The following is a 21,726-nucleotide window of genomic DNA, read 5'->3' as shown; positions in this document are numbered from 1 at the left end:
ACAAGACCCGCCGACTATAGTCTTCAATTTTGGTAGTTTTGTTTTAGATTTGTTTTACCATTATTAGATCAGTTGTTGAAGGGTGAGATGCCTGCCTGTGAAGGCCTAATGACTTTACGGATATCCAGGGATTGAGGAGTATAGGGTGGGGATGTCGAAGCATAAATCTGATATGCATTGACATAAGCTCTTCACTTATGATCCGCCCAAACACACTAACAAATATTATTGTAATTTGGAGAGATCTTGCGCGAAGGGAGACATAATAAAACTAGAAAAACGGACAATGGATGATAAACAGTCAGCTCTTCTCTAACCACGGTTGGCCATAGACATCATGACGGAAATTTTAATACATGATTGAACCTTGGGATAATAGGATCTTTGAGATCAGTCGTCGCCTTCCAAGCTGTGCGAAATGAAGACCAACGAGCCGAATGGAAAGAGGAACGAAGGATGGCACATATAAGCACTGTAGAATGTAGCCAGACATTGAGTTTCATTGTATCAAAGCGGGGCTTTGAACGGACTACGTTATTGCGCACGTTGTATCGCCTCCAGTTATAATATGATGGCGGTGTAGTCAGTGCTTAACCTTTGCACCATTTAGGGAGTTATAGTTACGAACATGAGTTTTTAAGCAAATTCTCTGCGACCAGATGAAGATAAACTCTGTCAAGAGTCATGGCTGCTTGTGATCATGATTTGTGGATGGTGATTGTAAAGGCTACCTGAAAAAATACTTTTGAGTGCGCCTACATGTAACTCCCTAGAAATTCTGTTTACATTGCGTCGGGGTGATTGGAATCAAAGGCACGCACTGTTCATTTGTGCCAGCGTCAACGGGATTAGTATAACTGAGGAAAGCCAGCCTCTAACATCAATGCATGAACGTATGTCCATATGTCGAGCCGGGTCGTCCCAGAAAATCTCGTAAACTTGTTCCACTGACCCATTGGTAGACCTTAATCGACCCAGATGCTTCTAATAATCATGAATTTTGCGCCTTACATCGATAAGATACATTTCGTCAGGAAATCAACATCGTCAAGCATTATCTTCCCGGCTTCGACACCAGTATGGATAGCAGATGTGAAGGAGGAATAGTTCTCAATACGTACGGCGTCATGTAATCCGCCTTCGTTCGCCCTCGAAATGTTCTCGTGGAGGATATTCGCCCAAGTCGAGGAGGTCATGCAGGGTACCAGAACTATTGATCATTCTTGTCATCATCATCAAACGGTGTTGGAAGTCGGCGTTCGTGTCACGGAGACAAGGCTGCCAATCATCTACCTGGCGGTTACTAGGAGTGAATTGATTGGGAGGCTCAGCGAAGTCGTTCAAGATGACGATCCTGGGCTTTCGAGAGGCTCGTGTCGAGCCTACGAGCAAGCGCTTCTTGTAAACTGGAGCAGTATCTGATGATATGTATATGCCTGGCAGCCGGAAATGGTGGAAGGCGGGATAAATAATTAATAAATATTTATTTTAAACTGATTAATTATTACCTATTTCAAGTTAATTTTACTTCTGATGAAAAGAAGAAACATTTACGTAAAACAGATGCCACGTCATGCTTTCAGGGCGACGAAATTTTGTTGCGTCTCCTTTTCGCTATAAATATGGATATGCAACCATCTTTTTTCTTTTCTCTTATGCGTTTTAAACGCTGTGCGGCAGCACAGGTACAACTTCCCCAAAGTTGCTCCTCACTTTCTTAACACAGTTGAGTTGAGCGTCAAGCCGGTGCGAGAGCAAACGCCGAGGACGTCTAAGTTCCCTTCGTCCCTCCTTCCTTAGGGTATCGTTCTGGTGAACGATGTGGAGGAGACGAGGGACGGTGGTCCATACATTTATTCTTAGCTGATGTATTTCCGACTAATCAACATTCAGGCATTGCTATTACCTAGTACGTTGTACAGTTTTGTATTGGAACTCTGTTCTCAAGTAAAGAGTAAACAGATTGTCTCTCGGAAGCATATCCGAAAGTTCTTCATCATTCGTAGGCAGCAGCACAGGGTCGTACAATGAACGAGTTGAAGCTCCAATCTGTAATAATATCGCTAGGTAGTCGTCTCCTGCCCAGTTCCTTCCCCATGGATGGATTTGGAAAGTAATGTCATGAGAGGGAATGCTGGCTGTCCTCTTGGCCTGGTGGTGCTTGATAGTTATTTCTTCCCTTTCTTTTATCTCTTTTTCCATTTTGGATTTCGTTGAATTTCACCCCATGTTCTCTTCTGGACGGGGAGAGTAGGTGCAGAGCCTTTACCACCAATCTTTCCCATTATAAGTGAGCGCATAGTAGGATAGTCACAATTGAGATAACGAATAACACGATGGAGTGACGCAGCGCATACTAGACTGGCAGAGGCAGACTTCAGCACTGCCTTATCAGAGCATTGTGTGTTGCTAGGCGTGTGCAATAAACAGTAAACCAATGCATGGAATGAATGCGACTGCGACGAAGAATTATGCTGCATGCGCTTCGCCGACTCATCATACAATTCGAGGCGCAACTCCGATAACGTTTGTTTTCCAAACCTTAATCCCTCATCCTAATCATTCAAAGAGATTTAAGCAGCTTGAGCAATCTGGCTAAGTCTTTCTGCGAATTCTGGATAAGTCTTGAGGAAGTGCACCTGAGCTTTGCTTGCGTGTTCATCTGAGCATTCTGTCAGTCTTTGCTGATTTTTGGTAACCAATCGAGGGATGCGCTCACATGTAATGGCATTTATCAATTCACCCTCAGTCCGAGCCAGCTGAGCACTCTTTTCAAACCATTTAATTGCTTCATCGATCTTACCCTGCTGCAAGCTCAATTGCGCCAATGTAGCGACGGCAACATCGCAGTCTGGATCGATCTCCAGTGCTTCCTTGCAGAGGGCCTCAGCACCAGCAATGTCTTGCTTCCATTGGAAAAGGGCGAGAGCCTTGTTGACAAAAGGAAGAACGTTGCGAGGCTTGCGCTCCTTGTCAAGCTCGATGGATTTATCAAAACGGTCCAACGATTCAGAGAATTTCTGCTGGTCAAGAAGAATTTCACCACTATGAATGACAACTGTAAACACTACGGCGTTGAGTGACAAAGACAATCGAACTCACTAATAGTTGCTTGCTTCTCCTCGATCAGGGAATTCTCGAAGGATCCTCCTAAACGACGCCATACTAGATCCAACGTTGCCCATCTTATACTGACATACCGCTGTCTGTATATGAGGGAAAATGAAGCTGCTGTCAAGTTGAACAGACTTGGTATAGTCTGCTAGGGCCTTGTCGAATTCCTGAGTGATGAAGTACACTTTATGGAGTTAGATTAATGGTTATATGATTGACTTCACACAACATACCTTGGCCACGGTGGTAGTAAATATCGGGATTGTCGGCATCATGTCGGATTGCAGCCTCAAAGTCACCAAAGGCCGTCGCAGGATCGCCTACAACACCATTACGTCAAGATAGAGTAAACAGGACTTAAAACATAACTTGTCAGGGACGTACCCAATTCCATGTGGACACTGGCAATCTTGACCCAACTTTGAACAAAACCGGAATCAATATCCAAACTCTTCTGCAAGTCATCTCTGGCGCCCTCAGCATTGCCCATCAAGAATTTAAAGGTCCCTCGTAAGTTGTAGGCCTCAGCCTCGCCCTTCTTAGAGCTGATGCCTTGCTCGATAGATTCCGCCGCGTATGTCAGTGCGTGAGGATAATCCGCCGCCTCAAGAGCATCGAAGGCCAACGAGAGAGTCAGATCACCCTGGCTGGGGTTCTCAGGAAGAGCTGGCTTTGGGTGGGGTCGGAACGCAGCAAGGTACGCTGATATAAAAGTAGGTGAAGGAAGGTTAGCTTCGCGCTTGCTAAGGATCTCAGCTGCGCGGCTGCTAGCAAGTTTCTTGAGGCAACGTTCGACGGCAGCAGAAGCTTGGTCGTCCTGGAAACGCTCGATGATGGTCACAGCAGTGAAGTCCCTAACGGCCTCTTCATTGCGGTTCAAATTTTCGAAGGCAGTAGCACGTCGCTTCAAAGCTTTTGTATACGTACGGTCGAGCTTGATTGCTTCGTTGCAATCCGCCACGCATTTTTCATAGTCGGGAGGAGTGAGATTGCCGTAACCTTTTATCTGATTAGCGTCTGCCTGATATCGAGGACTCTCTGAGAACACTGACAAGCGGCACGGTTTGAGTAAAAAACTGCAACCTTCTTCACCGACACTTCAATTGCTTTGGTGTAGCACTCAATGGCCTTTTGGAAACTCTTCTTAGAGTAGAGTTTATTTCCTCTGTCCTTCAAAGTAGCACCGAGCTCATTTCTAGCAGATTCGCTCATGCCTTCAAGTTCCTTTTGATCAGGAACTCCTTGAAGATGGATAGCCTCCTCCGAGTCATCTTCCTTGACGGCCTGAGGTTGTATCTCCTCCAGCAGAGGTCCTCGGTCGCCTTCATTTTTCAAGTACTTATCATCCTTCTTCTCGCCACCTTTCTTCTTCTTCTTCTTGTTCTTTTTTGATGCAGCTGTGGTCGAAGTAGAGGGCGAGGACTTGTCCGGTCGGGAGTACAGGTAGTAGCCAGCACCAGTGGCAGCTAAGACAGCGCAACCAAGCAGGATGAGTCGCTGATTTTCTTCGAGAAACTTCTGAGTGCGGGTCAGAAAAGAACTGGGTGGTGGTGTAGCAGACACAGAAGCAGAAGGTGTGGGAATTGAGGCAGGGGGAGCGGTGGGCAAAGGAGGCATTTTGTTGAAGACCACCGTGATGATATGGTTCTGAGTAATGAAGCGAAAAAGCACGAGTTTCTACTCCGTAAGATCGTCATCATTCGGCGACTTATTACTCTCTCGGGGTTTGCCGGAGCTACCTGTTGGCACCAACAATATCATCATCATTTTATTGTCAGCAGCGATCTTAAGATGACATTTTAATAATTGGATAGTACAGTTTTATCTAATGTCTATATAATTAATTCCCGCCGCCTCTCGATTTTTCCCTCACTTTTCCGTCGCCTTCCTTCTCACCCACCACCACCACCACCACGACGCATTACGACGGCGGCGGACATGATGATGCAATGCGTTCGCGTTTCTTTCGCCGTGATGAGCATCATGATGATGAAAATGAGCCCTCCGTCCGTCCGTCCTCTTTTGCTGGATTTGTGCCCTATCAATTTAGATATGTCACTCACTCTTAACGGATTACCACACCGTAGGCATCTTTAAATAGAGTTAAATTCAACTGCTGCATTACTTCTCTGTAAATTGCGCAGATTAAATTCCAACGTCCTTCGATATCAGCTTCTTCGTTGGACGGATCTTCCTGGATCTGAACTTCTTTCTCATCATGACTGTAGTAGTTTTCCAGTTTCTAGGACTTCCTTCAATTTCTTCTTCTGTTATACGTACCTTCTCATCATGCTATGGCTTTCTTTGCGTACCCTCTTAGCGCCGTAAACTGCTTTATCTGTCTTTATGTCAACGACTCCCCTCTCCATCCCCGTACACTTAAGCGACTCCATGGCCGCTCGCCACGACCTGGAGGCGGACCTTCGCCAACTGGCCTTACGCAGTAACTCGAACAACCGCCAGCTTCCTCACGTGGTCACCCTGGCGGTGACGTTCCTCGAGCTTTACGATCCATCATCGAACCAAACAACAGCAATCGCCATAAGTTGGGCGCCGGCAACGTATTAGGCCCGAAATGTCACTTTAGGCACTGGTTGGATAGACGAGAGTGGTGATGCCACGACTGGGGATGGCGAATGCTCTTCAACTGCTAATCCAAGGTTCATTTCATGCTGTACTAATGACAGCTACCACCTCGGCCTACCGATCCTGAACCCAAACTTTACGAGCTTTTGACCAGCAAGTCTGTTGGTACGTCCCTCCTCTAACCAGTTCTAACCAGTTCTCTTGACCATAACTTAGTCATATCACTTAGGATACAAGGGACTTCCAAAGTAACCTTGGCAGCTATAACGGCGCCTTGGCTATGGCGTCTATTAGCTGCAGACATCAAGATCAACCCGTCTGAGGACCCAAAGGCATTAGGATCCTTACTCATCTGCGGCCTAGTCTATCATCTCATCAGATTCTATTTGTCTGCACTTGTAGACGCCTTTGCTTATGCTCAGATCAATGAGTCCGATGTTAGCGAAGATAGCAGAGTTCAGCAACGTGACACAATTGAAACGTCTTCAACCATTGTGATCGGCAATCCTCAGACGCATCGAGCAGCAAGTATCACCGAGAAAAGCCCCTACATCTTACCCCTCCATTTGATTCTAATTTACCAGCACGGAGAACATCGATGGTGTCTAGAGATCCATCTCGCTGAAGGGCGTCAGTACCCATCCTTCAGTTGTAGAACTTTATCCCGCTCTGCTAACATCGCCATTTCAGGATGAGGCAAGAACGGTGCAAAAAAAGTCATCATGGAGCAATTCTATGCCTTGGGTTTTTTGAACATCCAGGCAGTTTCAACACTTTCTTCATTCGTTATGGACTGTTCTTTCAATAGCTGACAGTAGAAACTTACTCAGCTCCGAACCGCAATCAGTTTGCCTCCTCCTCTTAATGACTGGAGTCTTAATAGCCGCAATCGCATGCGCACCACTGCCCTATCCTCTTCGTACGACCTCAACATCTCTAACCCGATGGATGCCTCCAGCAGAACCCAGAGCAGTTTCTTGCCGCGATCATCTGCCGGAACTCTTTCTTCATCACCAAGCTTAAAAGAGTTTCTTCATTCCTCGGTCCCTATAATATCAAATTCGCCACTTTTGTTTGGAGAGGCGTATCGGATGGCTCGAGAAGGGTGGAGAGTTGGTAGAGAAGAAGACGCCGAAGATTGTGTTTGGTTTGCAGGCGCGTTAATCACGCTTATCCAACAAGACCTTCAGTCAGTCAGAGGTCCTTCCAATGACGACGTTTTCAGAAACTTCCGGGAAAGACACTTCGAGTCTCATATGGCGCTCATGCGAGCCTTAATCACGGCCTTTGCACTCATCTCGGCTGGTCTATTCCTAGAAAACCCAAGAAAGGTACGTCTTGACTTTGAAGTCATAATACATCACAAATTATGTTGATGATTCTTGTTGGCCATCAGGAAGAGTCGCTCGAGTAGCAGGCCAGACAGACTGTAATTTGTACAGTGTCGAAGCCGCTTCGGGAGACCGATGTAAAGTCGGACATTCGATGGATAGTTTGTAGGGATGGGGGTAAGCTAGACGACAAAAGGGCACTGTGCCTGTGCCAACGACAGTAGTGACGGAGTTCACTAGTCTAGTTCCTTAATTAGATAGATGACTACGTGGTCTATTTTCGGTCAGACTCTATACCATTATTAATATTCCTTTTTGTAACTTTCTGGTCTTTCTCATCACTATCTAGTACACTGTTCTACGAGACTGTTTGTACGAAGGTGCTAAGTAAAGACCAGGTATGTATCACTATCTAGTACACTGTTCTACGAGACTGTTTGTACGAAGGTGCTAAGTAAAGACCAGTTCGACAAGTAGATCCGACACCAAGTGCCTCAGCCTCTGATCTTCTAAGTATAAAAACCGGTATGGGCGCATTGACCATATTGAACCATCGTCAGAAGGCGATGTGGGCACGGTCATCATGAATAACTGCACCATTGGACGAATCATACATCCCACCCATGACATGCCCATGCTACGAAGGAATGAGGAGACTATTACAATTTTATCACAAGTGATGAGGATCTACTCATACACCTCGTACGTATTGTTACTGACTCTCCATAAGGCCGTATGGCTCACATCGTCAGTCACTAGAGCAAAGATAGAATGAGATACGGAATTATGAGGATCCACTACACATCTGTGCAAAAGGAGATAATGAAGCTTTACCTGTCTAAATTCTACGACAAACAGTCTGACGGTTCTTTACTAGCTTGCTGCAGACTTTTCCGGTTGAAGACTTATGACCAGTCTCCCCCTGTCGACCTTCTTCAGGTCCATCGTCCAGACGGCCAAAACGTAATCTGCAATGCAAACGCAAACATTCGTCACATATCAGACGTGTGGAGGCTTTATTGGCGCCTCCGCTCGCTGATTTCCCCCTATTTCTCACATCATGCATACTGAGTCATAAATGGAATATCTTCTGCTTACTGGATCTCAGGGAGACCTTGAAAAATTTTGTTAATACCTTTGTCAACCGTTTCGTTGACTGCTGCCACTACGACAACCGGAGCGATAACGTAGTGTGACAGCAGCACCAGCCCTCCGAGCTCCATAACGAACGGGCAAGTAGGGTCGTGAGGGAGCATCTTCTGTCTCCAAGACCGGGCGGCACAATGCACTTGGTTAAGCGAAGGCGGTCGATCTCTTCCCAGAAGGCATTGTCAAACGGGACCCACTCTTCTCGAATGTAGTTTGGAAGGAATTCTATATAAAATAAATGAATGCCTCCTCAATTTTTTTTAGTAAATGACGTGCCCCGGAAGCGCGGACCGGTGTTGCCCCGATCGTATTTATCCATTGCCGCCGGCCCCGCGCTTCAGCCTTGTGCACATGTTTTGGTTGCGTCTTGTATTGCCGTCTCGCCTCGTCTCCTGTTTCAGTTTGCCGCTTGCGCTGCCGATGAGTATGCCGAACATGAGCGTAGCATATATAGCTCGTTACACATAATTATAGGCCTGATTAATCACCGTATAAGCAGCAGCGGATTGTGGGATTTCTTTCGGTTGTTTTTTGTTGAACTGTGCACATTTTTAGTATTACTTTTTGATCTGATTATTAGACTACCTCATTCTTTCTGCTAGAGTAATTCGACATTCAGCACTTATTGGGCATGTCATGCATGTTAATATATATACTTGCAAGTTACAGCTTATAGCGTATCAGCTTCCAGCACACGCATGACGGCTTACAGCTTATAATTATACAACTCCTCAAAATTATTTAGCCTCATTTTTCCCTCATCCCTCAACAGGGTAATTTGAATATGACGTCAGTTCCGGATAAAAGATCGAAGCAGTCAGGGACACTTCAGGGATAACGAATGAAGGATTTGCGGCTAGCGACTACTACATCGTGTAGATGTGGGCAGTAATTAGCGATTATTAATTATTGATCGAGAAATTTTCGAAGATATCTTTATACATTTATGTTTCAGCAGGACCATTATTGCATCGCGAACACAGAATATGGCAGTTGGAATAATATAGGCAAAAGGCGTCATTGGAATTGGTAGGCTGGGGTCATTGTTAACTTAATTATGTGAAATTTAATATTGTTGGTGGAAATTGGCGCTTTCTGTTTGCCCGTCGCCAGCCCGGTTTTTTGTCCGTCGCATGTCGTACTGCTGCTCGATACTGGCGCAGTTTGAAAAGTGAGCTTAGATCAGAAGCGGCTTTTAGGCATATATTTACATTTGTTTATTTCCGGAATCGGCAGAACCCTTTTTCTGTGTTTACGAAAAGCCAAGAGTCAATAGGTCAAAAATGCTCGCCGCTTGCCGCATTTCCCGCTCGCTGAAGTTACCGAGCCGAGCGGCATTACCTCCACTCTGCGCGTTTGGCGTAGCTTGGAGCGTTGCACGTCGCCACTTACGCAGTTATATAGCTAAAATGACGTTTAGAACTAGTGTGGGATTCGAGGGTTCATGCGAAACGAGGCCTTTATGACCTCGTGTTTATCAAGGCACGCAATAATTAACCGATGTGATGTCCCATCTTCTCGTCGGTCCGCCCCGATTAATCATCGACGATGGCAAAGATAAAAAAAAGTTTGATCGCTTTGGGTAATGCGGGGTCGGATAGGAAGAGAAGCGGAGAAACGTCTCGTCAGGGTCTGACGAAAAGTGGGGTTTACCTGTATCTGAGCATGCGGGGAAGAGCTAGCGGCGAGCTCGAAAACAATCGATTGCTTTCCCCCTGTCAACATATAAACACCCAAAGCCAGCAAAATACTTTTGTTTTTTCTTCTTCATCTGTTTGGTTTTTCTATATCTTTACTCTTGTTCATCTTAATTTCAGCCTAGTAAAAAAGTTTTGAGGACATCCTTTCGCCTATCGCATCTCAACCCACGCAACATGTCGAGCAGCGAGAAAGGCCCAGTAGTCGGGCCAGGCAAGATTGTTACTTATGGTCGCCTTCACGGTAATGCCTTGCTCTATGCCATTGTTGGCACCGCCACTACAGGCTTCAGTCTGTTTGGCTATGTACGTCCTTCTCTTTATGATACCACATGAATGTGATGACTGACTATTATGTTTAGGACCAAGGTATGTATCACTGTGGATGGACTCTTGGACTTGGGGGCTTAACTGAACTTACCCCGCATAGGTCTCATGTCTGGTATCATTGCCTCAGATCAGTTCAACACCGAATTTCCTGCCGTACGTCATATTCTGATTAAACCGACGTTATGCTAACTTTTGTTGGTGATAGACTTTTCAACACGACGTCAACGATGTGCATGCCGGTACCGTTCAAGGTAGTGTGACCTCCTGTTACGAAGTTGGTTGCTTTCTGGGTGCCCTTTTCGCCTACTTCTTTGGCGAACGTATGGGCCGTAGACGGGTCATGCTTATGGGCGCTGTTATTATGATCATTGGAACCATCATCTCTGTGTGCGCCTTTGGTCCTGGAGATCCCCGAGGCAATGTCGGCGGTTTCGTTCAGTTCATCGTCGGTCGTGTGATCACTGGTGTCGGGAATGGTGCGAATACAGCGACCATTCCTTCCTGGGTTGCCGAAAGTTCCAAAGCGCATAACCGTGGCTTCCTGATTTGTATGGAAGCTTCTACAGTCGCTGTTGGTACTGTCATCGCCTATTGGATCGATTTCGGTCTTTCTTTCGTGAACGTGAGTGGGATCTTGCCGTGACGAATGTTTTCAAGTGTTTCGCCGCTAACTTCACGCCATGATTTTAGAGTTCCGTGTCTTGGCGATTCCCCATTGCCTTGCAAATCCTTTTCGCTCTTGTCCTTATCGGTGGTGTTATGGTTCTTCCCGAGTCGCCCCGTTGGTTGATCGCCCATGGCTACGACCACGAGGGTTTAAGAGTCATTGCTGCTCTTGACTCTAAAGCTGAAGATGACCCCGTCGCTATTGCGGACAAGAACAAGGGTAAGCACAATGCAGTAGGACGCTACGTGGATCAGGCTGATATTTTGAAGTTTCCGATGCCATTGCTGCCCAACAAAATGCCAAGGCTAGCAGGAAGAGGGACATCTTGAAAGGTGGCAAGAACCAACACTTACGAAGAGCCATGGTTGGTGCCTCCACGCAGCTTTTCCAACAAATTGGTGGTTGTAATGCGTAAGTGACTCCTCCACAAGTAGCATGTTTACCTAACGGCGTTTAATATAGTGTCATTTATTATTCTACAGTCTTGTTTGAGAACCAAATCGGTCTTGATAGCACCCTCGCTCTCATTTTAGGCGGTGTTCTATCAATCGTTTACGCCATATTTGCCCTCACGTCCTTCTTCCTTGTTGAGCGAGTTGGTCGTCGAAAGCTTTTCCTTATTGGTACTTTTGGACAAGCCGCTGCCATGTTCATCACTTTTGGATGTCTCCTTCCTGGTGATGCTCAATCGGCCAAGGGTGGCGCTTTCGGCCTTTATCTTTTCATTGCGTTCTTCGGTGCCACTTGGCTTCCTCTCCCTTGGCTTTACCCTGCCGAACTCAACTCTATGGCGGTTAGGACCCAGGCAAACGCTATTTCAACTATGGTCAACTGGCTTTTCAACTTCACTGTCGTACAGGTTTTGCCAACAATGACGGCCTCCATTGGCGCTTACACTTTCCTGTTCTTCGCGTGTATTAACTGTGTATTCTTGCCATTCATTTACTTATTCTATCCAGGTATGTGACTCCCTTCTCCTCGTAAGGTTAGTCCTAACGTCATTACAGAGACTACTGGACGAACTTTGGAAGAGCTCGATGTTATCTTTGCTCATGCTCATCTTACGTATGTTGAGTTCATCGGTCATCGATTGCCGGCTAACCTGAGAAATAGCGAGCGTCGTCCTACTCTTGTGGCTGCTGAGCTCCCTAAGCTCACTGATTTCCAAGTCCAAGAAATGACTGACCGGTATGACATCCATGGCGGTGCCGCCGACACTGAAAACCCCTCTGCCTATGGCGCTCCTATTAATGCCGGTGCCCCTGACACCTCCCTCCCTCCCAAGCACCCTCAGGATGACCCCAACTACTATCCTGATGGTAGTCGCAGACCTTCAGGGGGCACCGCTGAGAGCGGCGAGCAGACTAGGGTGACTACTCCTTCCGGCGAGAAGGCTGGTGCCACTCCACCATCGTAAGGGAATACTGTATAGAGATGTAAAGAAGATGCGAGAGTGGGCTTCATATAATAGAGATCAAACTAGAAAGTAAGATCTGTCACTGTAGCACTTTATCGATTTTGATCCGTCTGGAATGCATGTAATGATGCCTGGCACAGAAGTTTAATTAGCATGAAAAGAGATACAGTAAAATACTTGTTCTTGATTCGAAAAGAAGTTACCGGTGTGGAAGCCCGAAGACTCGCGAGAGGTAAGCATTCAGTCCAATAAAAAAAAATACAGATGGGTGAAAGAGTTGTATAGGTGTTTACAAAGTAGAACACATTTAATAGATGGACTTCGCTACTTCCGTTCCAGTACGTAACAGGTGAGATATACAGTTTCTGCTATTTTTCCAGCATTATCCCGTGATGCCGACCTGTCCAAGTTCTTTATGTGTCCTCAGCTTCCTCATCCGAAGAAAAGTCCCAAGTCCTCTTTTTCCCCTTTGAGACCCTGGCTTCTGTGAGAACTGGAACTGCTATATCTCGCTCTGTCGGTCCAAAGGGCTGTAGCACCGGCCCTTTACAGTCAGGAATAACAGAGGACTGAACATCAGATGAGGACAAGTGACTGGCCTTCTTAGAACTTCGACGATGAGTTTGAGCATTGATAAGTGATTTGGTAGTACCAATTGCTGGTGGCGTACGGGGGATTGCTTTGTGGGTCGAACGGGTAGTGGGACGCTTCAAAGTACTGGTGAGGGCAGAACCAGTGATAGGCTTTGATTTATTCCTTTGAAACTTGCCCTCTTTGCAACATCTTTTTGTTGTAGATTCTGCTGTGGAAGCTGAACAAGCTCTTGAAGAGGCGGTAGCAGCGACGCTAGGATTTGAGGAAGGTTTATTCTGATTCATCGTCGTGGACCTAGAATGTGAATTTAAGGATGTTACTTCCTCTAGAAAAGTACTGCAGGGAAAGCTGACAGAGCCTGGGATGTATGACTTTGAACCGAAGATGTCGGTAAGATCGCTACCTGTCAAAGAGGGATCTTCCGGCGAGTTTGACGGCATGGTGCCAGATTGTGTGGTAGGGAGCAGTTGTGCGGCGGAGGTCGTGTGGTCTTGGGAAGCCTCGTTGGGGAAAGCTTTACTTAGATAATCAAGGCTAAGATGCTCACTTATGGACCACAGAGGGTCATGCTGATATGGCAGATTCTGCAACTTGTTCGAGCTGCGTGTACTCAGCAAATGCTGGACCAACATTTTGAGATGCGTTTGGTTGGACAGAATGACTCTAAGCAAGTCGAAAACTCTTGTAATGCTGGCGCTGCTTGCCACCAAATGAGTGACATGCTTGTTTAGCTCCACATGTTCAGATGGCGGGGATGGACTTGATAATTGGTTAACTTTGACATGAAGCTCCGACTCTTGCAAATTATTTTGGACAAAATGGACGTTCGGGTTCATATTGGTCCCAATTATTAATCGTTCAAATCGATCAAAAGACTCTTTGCAATCATTGAAAATTCGCGAACTGTTTTCTAGAGAGTCGTCCAGTTTTTTGATGACGTCCGACATACAGTTAATTTGCTCCGATAGGTTGTTTGAACGCTATTTGGCTTAGCTATTGTATTCAGCAATATTACCTAGGGCTCACTTCTAAGTTCATATCGACATCCCTTTTGGATTCCTGTATCGTCTTTTCCAACCCGCAGATCATCGCTTCGAGTCGTGGGAAGAATGTCTCTGTTAGATCTTGTGCGATAGATCTATTGGCATTATCCAGGCAATGAGTACTAGTACTGGATTGGTAGATATCTTGCATGACAGGTGTCACTTTTAAGCGGGTCAAGTCAGGTATCGTTCGTTGTAGATTGGAGGGATTCGACTCTTACAGGTATTCATGATTTCATCTGCAATTTCATCCCTTATAGGCAGAAGTTTTTGACCAAGCTGCAGATCGTGTAACCGGTCTCGATTGCAACGGTTATCACTTTTCAACATGGCAACATCTTGTTGAACAGAAGTCACCCGGTCGCTGAGGTCTAAGATTTCGTTTATTAGTTTGTTCAACCATGCCCACGTTAGTCATTATGGAATTAACACACCTTCAACTGCTTTCATTATTCTGTCTGATGCAGTCGCGATTTTTCTGCTTTTGTTGTGCACGAATAATTCTTGCGCCATCAAAGGCTGGAGAGCGTCAGACTGGCTCGAATTCCCCGAAGGCCATCTTGATGTGGATAGGCCTATATGGGGATGAGGGGTTCGGTTATGAGGAAAGGAGTACGGCGCTTCTTCTTTCGACGATTTACCATGCCGGCTAGTATGAGAGCTTTCTGGAGGAGTTCCAAGGAGTTCCCTAGACTGAGAGCTGCAGGTTTTGCTGAAGGAACTGAAGAAGGAAGGAAGATGGGCTGCTGATGGCGAGTCTGGGAGCTGGTTTGGGGGTGGCTGCATACTAAAAATTTCAGCTGCTCTGAAATGTATCGAAGAGGGGGACAGTCTGAGGGCGTTTCCGAAGGAGTCAGAGAATGTCGACAAATTGATCGAGCATGAAAGCAAACATAGGAAGATAAAGCATTCTACGTACTTTTAAGTGTCCTGTGCCCTACGTACATGTATTACTTTCAGACTTGCAGGCAGCGTCCGTGCGCAGAAAGGCCACTACTATGAAAGTTGCTGCTGTGCCTGCCCTAAAAATAATTCACGAGTATCGAAGCCGGCGCCGCGTCCTCATCGTCGAGGATGGACGGAGTAATGGGACCAATATACGTATAATACTGTCAAGAAGATAGGTTTACTATGCGCTTTCAGAAGTATGTCCTTTAAAGTGTTACCGCCTAGTAATGCTCACCCAGGCAGGGTACGTATCATTTTGAGAACAAGATGATCAGAGAGATGGCACCATTGTCACCAGCTAGGGCGCTTTTTCGGCATTCAATACCGAAGATATGTCGCTTGCGGTTCATGAAATAAATGTCCCTTCCTACAACCTTGGCGTTTGCAGAAACTGGGGAATTTACCTGGAGGAAGAACGGGAGTTTTTGGTGCTCACCGATTGCAAGAGAAGGAAATCGCTGTACAGTAGTAAGAATACGAAGAGCACAAAACCTGCAGATGCTATCAACTGCTTTCAAATACACGAAGGCATTGCTGGTGATGAGCCACGCCGCCATTTTGGACAGCGGCATTAGATAAACAAACTGCCTGTACTGGCCATGTTGTTGTCGCGAACGGCGATAGAATGAGTGAAGGACATGTGAGGCAGTAAGACAATATTAGCTTAGTCAGTTTGCTTTTAGCTCCCTTCACCCCAAAGGTTTTTTCCCTTTTGGTCCAACAAAGTCGATTGATCCAATAGTAGGCCTAGATCACTGTAGCGAGGTTAGATTGAATTGTTTCTGCTATCGGGCGCGTGCAACCCTGGGGTGCTATCCATGACAAGAGAGGCCCCCATTTCGGTAGATTGTGGTTCGCACATCATGATAAGTCACATCTCCTTGTATTCTTTACATATGCCGTCCTTAGCTTAATTGTATGCCATATCAGGCTTCCAAAATTTCCTTCAACTTTACGGCGAGAGGTCCAGCAGAAGCAGGGTTTTGGCCTGGATATATGTTCAGTGGAGAGCGTGATGTGATGGTGCTTGGGTAATGCGCAATGGTGACCTACCAGTTAAAACTCCCTGATCCCAAATGACTTTGACACCCCAGTCTTGGTCGGCCTTCTCATACTGCCCACCAAGTTCCTTGATTTTGTCTTCCAAACTGAAAGGGAGAATATTGACAAAATCATTGTAAGGAGTTTGTGCTTCTTCACTGTTAGAAAAGCCTGTGACACGTGCGCCAGCGAAAATAGACCTCCTAGTCGCCGGGTTGGTAGCAAGGATGAAAGCGCCAGGACCATGACACACTGCAGACACCGGCTAGCCCTATTCCTTAGCCGAATGACACCCATGAGAATGTTCAATTGTCTTACCTTTTTTGCAACGTAGAAGTCCTCTACAAGCTTGGCAAACTTTTCACTCTTCGCCAAATCAATCAAAGGCCCATGCTACGAGATGCTTCATGATCAGCTCCTAAACACTTCCATTCAAGCACGCTCTTCCGGTCTGGAATTACGCTCTTCCCTTTTGGAATCAGCACTCACTCCGCCGATGACAAACATGGCTTCATAATCCGCGGCCTTGACGTCTTCTACCTTTTTGGTGTTTTTGACCAATTTTTGAGCTTCAGGATCTTGCAAAAACTTCTGCGAATCTTCGTCCTGGAAATTCTTGACAGAGGTTTCGTCGACAGGGACGGGGCCACCCTTAGTGGAGATGGCATCAATACGGTAATGGGGGGAAAGGACGTAGTACGGGTGGGCGGCTTCAGGAAGATACCATCCTGTCGGCTGCAAAACAATATCAGTCATTGGCAGGTACTAAAGATAAATAAGGTAAAGGGTGGGAGGTCACACGTACTGCACCGTTGAGAAGCTTCTCGGCCGAGGTGAAGACGAAAAGTACGGCTTTGCTAGGCTGTGACATGGCTGAATTTACGAACTGAGGTTTTTGAAGCACGGTTAGTCAGGCAGTGAACAATACTATTGATATACAACTACTATTATTATTGTGGGAGGAAAATGAGAAACAGAACAGAGGTTGCTGATTACCAGCCATTCATCTTTTGTTCATATTAATCTGATTGGATACAACATCATCATGTGTCTGCTGGTGTTCATCTGGCTAGAAATGACGTAGATTGCGCTGGTTACGTTCGTCGATCTGACACGACGACGACGCTGCTGCTCTCGAGGGAGGACCTCTGCGAACGCGAACACTAAAATGATTGATAACAGTATTATGAATAAGATAATTTAAAAAGCAGCATATCAGTACGGTGGTGATCAATTACGGGATAAGTACAAGAAGAGGCAGGCAAGACCGTGGCATTTGGAATGATTCCACGTGGGCTCAATTGCTTTTGTACGCGTGTTACACCAACCTAGACTGCATGCATCTTTCCCTTCTTTGACGACCTTGTGGCTTGGGGCAATGTGGAGTACCGTGCATGGCTATAGTGCTATAAATAGGTAAACATGATGGCCAAAACACCGCACTATGTTGTTGTTCATCATTCATCATCCATCACTCTCTCTTTCCTCATCGCATCGCTGCCCCTTTCTCAGCAGTATACTACTTCCTCCTCCGTTTCCCCCCCCCAGTCTTCTCCACCACCCTTCTGCTCTCTCCATCCATTATCACTACGCGCCCCGCGGCAGATTGTTTCGAACCGATCCCCGATCGAATTAATTCAAGCAGGTTTTTCCCGGAAAAAAACCAAATTACCTCCTTGAAATAAGCGAGGAATCATGTTTGAAACAAGACTCAAAATGGGATTGTTTTTTTTCTGCTTAAACCAAACCGGGGCGTCGTATTGTTTTTAGCCATCTTTTGAGGTCGTTTCAAACCGAAAAATGGTTTGTTTCGAGTCGCTAATAAGCCTCGTTTTAATGCTCATTTACAGCTTGCATATCTAGCTGCTAGATATAGATTGATTTCACATTACAATTAATATACATGCATACATGACTGGTACATAGCGAAAAATACTGATCTCTGACTCCCCGAAAACCACAAACACTCACAGTCAAGCTCAGCTGCCGTTGGTAAACTTGTACCATTTTTTGTTTTGAGCCGTTGCTTGCCCAAATAATCCAGCGGCCAAAGACTGTGATAGCGCTCGCGAGTGAAGAGATCGGGATGCCTATCTTGCATCTTTTTTATGAGGCAGTTGGTCAGCCAGTCACCCCCTATGATGGTAGCCGAAAACAAAACTTACCAACTTGATAAAAAGATCTCGTTGTACGAACGTCGTCTGCTTCCACGTCGCACCACGAGCAAAGCCAGCCTGGGCGACGCTTTCGCGTACAGATTCCTGGATATGTTGTCAATACGTTGCTGCCACGGACGACGAACTAATAGATCACTTGGATCGTACGCCAAAGGCGAGCATGCTCTTGTCCCGCCAAACCCATCGCGATCCTAAGGTTGAAGCCCTTTCGCGAGATGTCCTTTGGCTTATAAATGGGAAAGGGCGATGAAACTTAGAAAGTCGCAGAGTCAGTCAAAGCGAAGATGCTCTGTCCTTTAATTAAAAGTTTACCTGCTCACATCCAAGCTCTTCGCAGCGTACAGGCGCATTGCTGCAATCTTTTGATTTCAAGGCACTCAGCTGTTGAAACAGCTGGAATCTTGGACAATCGGAAGACGTTTGAGGAGTTTTCCCGCTCTTGGAGGCCTTTAGGAGGAGGGTACAGCCTTCTCGACCACAAAAACCACAAGGATAATAGTGTTTTCCCAATTTTCAAGAATGTCTTCGAAATTGAACCAAATAATAAACCGTGGAGCTCCCGCCGGAGACAACGAGGATCCGCACACCTAATGAAACAGCCCGGGTGCCCCAGATTTCAAGTGGTGGGACCAGACTCGTGCGAGTGGTCAGACATTGGGGGGTTGATGTCACCCACTCAGGAATTGCCTGCCTCTTGGGATAGTACGTAGTAGTCACGTAGAACGAAGAGGAGGCCGCTGCCGGCAGATAGCGAGGCATGAACTACATCAGCGGAGAGGATTATAATCTCCGTTCTCGTCAGCTTGTTGCAGATTTCACGGCGAAATATTACTGTGATGTTGCTCCTTGATGATAAAAACACACCAGCACCAAGTTTCTAAGAGTGCACTAACGTTTATCTCACGATAATCCGTGTATTGACTACTATTACTTTTGACTTTCAGTGCATTGAGAATAACTACGATGAAATTAGACGCCACCGACCTAAGGTATATTTCTGCGGATGAGTTTCGCGTTCTCACTGCTGTAAGTCATTGACCTACCTTTCGACCCTGGAAAGGGAAAGGGCTGATAGTGCCGCAGGTTGAGATGGGCTCTAAAAATCACGAAGTAGTTCCCTCTCAGCTTGCTGCCGAATTGTCCCAGATTCGTGGGGGAAACGTCAAGAAAGCCTTAGGCGACCTTGCAAAACGTAACCTGGTAGCTAGAGTACAGAATGTCAAATGTACGTAAGCCGGGCTCTTATATTGTTGTTCAGTGCTGACTCCCAAGTTTGTCGGATGTGGAATAGACGATGGATTCAGGTTGACTTATGGTGGTCTGGATTATCTTGCCTTGAGAACCTTCTCTCGCAGAAAGCCACCAAGTGTTCATTCAGTTGGGACCAGGATTGGTGTCGGCAAAGAAAGCGATATTTACGTCGTCGCAGATGAGCATGGTGAAAAGAGAGTATTGAAGATGCATAGGTCAGTCAACAGATAGACGCAGGGTATTTGGATCGAGTCTCATGACGCTTGCAACAGGTTGGGAAGAATCAGTTTCAGGGCTATAAAGAGCAAACGAGACTACCTTGGGAAGCGAAAGAGTGCTTCTTGGATGTATATGAGCAGACTATCAGCTCAGAAAGAGTTCGCTTTTATGAAAGTAAGGCGGAATATTCGGAAGGAGATTGTATAGTCATATGCTCACCAGAAGGATTATAGGCACTTTATCAACATGGTTTTCCTGTACCAGTCCCCATCGATCAGGCCCGTCATTGCGTTGTCATGTCTCTGGTTGATGGCTACCCATTGTAAGTTATTTAAAGCCAATTCAGTGAGCTCATACTTGTTATTAGGCGGTCTGTCGAAGCTGTGGAGGATCCCGCGGATTTATATTCTAAATTGATGGAGCTTATTGTCCGTCTAGCTCATGCTGGCTTAATTCATGGAGACTTCAATGAGTTCAACATCATGCTTTTGAGGAAGACTGGAGAGCCCATCGTGATTGACTTCCCTCAAATGGTCAGCACTAGACATGAGAATGCGGAGTAGTAAGCATCTTGTCTTGATATGTCAAAATGGGTGTCTCTAACGCCATTAATAGTTTTTTCAATCGCGACGTGAATTGTATTCGTCGTTTCTTCAGAAGGCGTTTCAGATATGAAGCTACTTCTTGGCCAACCTGGAAGAATGTTTTGGAAATCGAAGCTGGAAATGCTGAGAATGCCGTACAAGAGGAAGTAAGCGACGGTCTAACAGATCTTGCGATGGTTCAAAATCGTGTGAGGATTGATTTGGAAGTGGAGGCCAGTGGCTTCGGGCGCGCGTTGCAACGCGAGCTTGAGGACGTAAGTGTTCAATTAAAACGATATTTTTTGGCTCTTGTACTATGGCTGTGATAGATGATAACTTATTTTCAACAGTATATGATTGAAGTGCAAGATATTCCCGCTAGTGAGAGTGAAGAGGAAGAAGAAGAAGAAGCAGACGAGGACAAAAAGGAGGAGGAGGAGGCAGAGGCATTATCATCACACGTTCAAGGCAATGATGAAGAAGAGCTTTCTGACGAAGCTGCTGTGGCGGCTCATCTGGAAGCACTCCGCCTTCATCGCGCCTTGGGTAACGATGTCAGCGACGAAGATGCCGGCCCTTATTCGGAACACTCCCTTACGGACTTCGCATCTGATGATGACTCAGATGATTCCGATGATTCTACAGGTGTTGCTCAGACAGACTTCACAACATACACACCTTCAATGCGTAATCAACCTCGTCATCATACCAGATTACCGGTGAAGGAATTCGAAAAAAAGGGGGGAGCAAGGAGTGCCATTGCAAAACAAGTAGAGAGAGAGAGACATCAGACGGAGAGGAAAGCCAATGCGGGAAAAACAAGTGTGAAGTTGGGTAAGCAGAAGGGGCATAAATGGAAGAGCAGTGATAAGTACGTAGTTGGAAAGGATAGTGGGTGGTGATCACATGTAACTTTTTCCTATAAAAGTTTTTGTTGGCTTATGGGCTATGGCCGGGATGATACTTGGTACAGGCTTTGAGAAGTAGCTGAAGATCATCTCGCGACAAGATCCTGATGATTGACCTTCAGTAGTTACGACCCTTCCGGGGGGGAAATTCACTACGGAAGCTGAGTGAAGGAGAAGGCGTACTCGGCGATAAGAAACTGATGAAAAAGGGGGGTGATTGCACTTGCCGCTTGAATGTCTCAACATTCAACATTCAGGGGTACGTAGGACCGGGATTTTTGGCATCAACTTTCCAATTCATTGCCTGTAGAAAAAGGTGTAGGTGGGTGGTTGATTTGTAGAGAGGGCCGATGTTATCGACTCACTGCAGGAGTTGCATGCCCTTTGCAGGTGCCGACATGCGTGCTCAACGCGCATCTCAAACCAGAGAGGCCACAACTCCGATTCGAGAGATTACATAACATGATTATCTTAAACTTATCCTCATAATTGTCATAATCTCATTTAATTCTCATAAAGACCTCATTAGACTAAGATTATGTAATTGATTCTTCTCCAAGTGCGACGATGCGAGTTTGCGAGTGATCTCATCGAGCTTAAAAATTAAAATTATTATTAATCAGTCAGTCATTATTCATGGATTACTTATCATGGTCGGCGGGTGGGCGGG

At 46.0% G+C, this 21,726-nt stretch overlaps 4 protein-coding genes across 4 annotated transcripts; 2 read left to right on the top strand and 2 right to left on the bottom strand.

The window, feature by feature from the left end:
- Window positions 1-2,573: 2,573 nt before the first annotated feature.
- Window positions 2,574-4,731, bottom strand: CNBC5320 (hypothetical protein; the record flags this gene model as incomplete). The annotated part of the gene is made up of 6 exons (XM_771385.1): window positions 2,574-2,662; window positions 2,720-3,045; window positions 3,103-3,298; window positions 3,348-3,434; window positions 3,499-4,113; window positions 4,167-4,731. 6 exons carry the CDS (start codon window positions 4,729-4,731, stop codon window positions 2,574-2,576), a joined length of 1,878 nt encoding a protein of 625 aa, XP_776478.1.
- Window positions 4,732-10,054: 5,323 nt separating this feature from the next.
- On the top strand, window positions 10,055-12,291 carry CNBC5310 (hypothetical protein; the record flags this gene model as incomplete). Its single annotated transcript, XM_771384.1, has 9 exons — window positions 10,055-10,183; window positions 10,240-10,246; window positions 10,308-10,360; window positions 10,413-10,829; window positions 10,898-11,093; window positions 11,144-11,285; window positions 11,337-11,833; window positions 11,882-11,939; window positions 11,988-12,291. 9 exons carry the CDS (start codon window positions 10,055-10,057, stop codon window positions 12,289-12,291), a joined length of 1,803 nt encoding a protein of 600 aa, XP_776477.1.
- Window positions 12,292-15,802: 3,511 nt separating this feature from the next.
- CNBC5300 (hypothetical protein) lies at window positions 15,803-16,788 on the bottom strand (the record flags this gene model as incomplete). The annotated part of the gene is made up of 5 exons (XM_771383.1): window positions 15,803-15,864; window positions 15,930-16,182; window positions 16,236-16,310; window positions 16,407-16,652; window positions 16,723-16,788. The coding sequence occupies 5 exons, from the start codon at window positions 16,786-16,788 to the stop codon at window positions 15,803-15,805; spliced, it is 702 nt and encodes a 233-aa protein (XP_776476.1).
- A 2,269-nt stretch (window positions 16,789-19,057) lies between these two features.
- On the top strand, window positions 19,058-21,050 carry CNBC5290 (hypothetical protein; the record flags this gene model as incomplete). Its single annotated transcript, XM_771382.1, has 8 exons — window positions 19,058-19,120; window positions 19,178-19,319; window positions 19,386-19,560; window positions 19,618-19,738; window positions 19,798-19,886; window positions 19,932-20,126; window positions 20,180-20,423; window positions 20,499-21,050. The coding sequence occupies 8 exons, from the start codon at window positions 19,058-19,060 to the stop codon at window positions 21,048-21,050; spliced, it is 1,581 nt and encodes a 526-aa protein (XP_776475.1).
- Between the last annotated feature and the right edge of the window lie 676 nt (window positions 21,051-21,726).

The sequence above is a fragment of the Cryptococcus neoformans genome, chromosome 3 (assembly GCF_000149385.1).
Source record: "Cryptococcus neoformans var. neoformans B-3501A chromosome 3, whole genome shotgun sequence".
In the NCBI taxonomy this organism is placed as follows: domain Eukaryota; kingdom Fungi; phylum Basidiomycota; class Tremellomycetes; order Tremellales; family Cryptococcaceae; genus Cryptococcus; species Cryptococcus deneoformans.
This window is presented reverse-complemented; position numbering and strand designations above follow the sequence as displayed.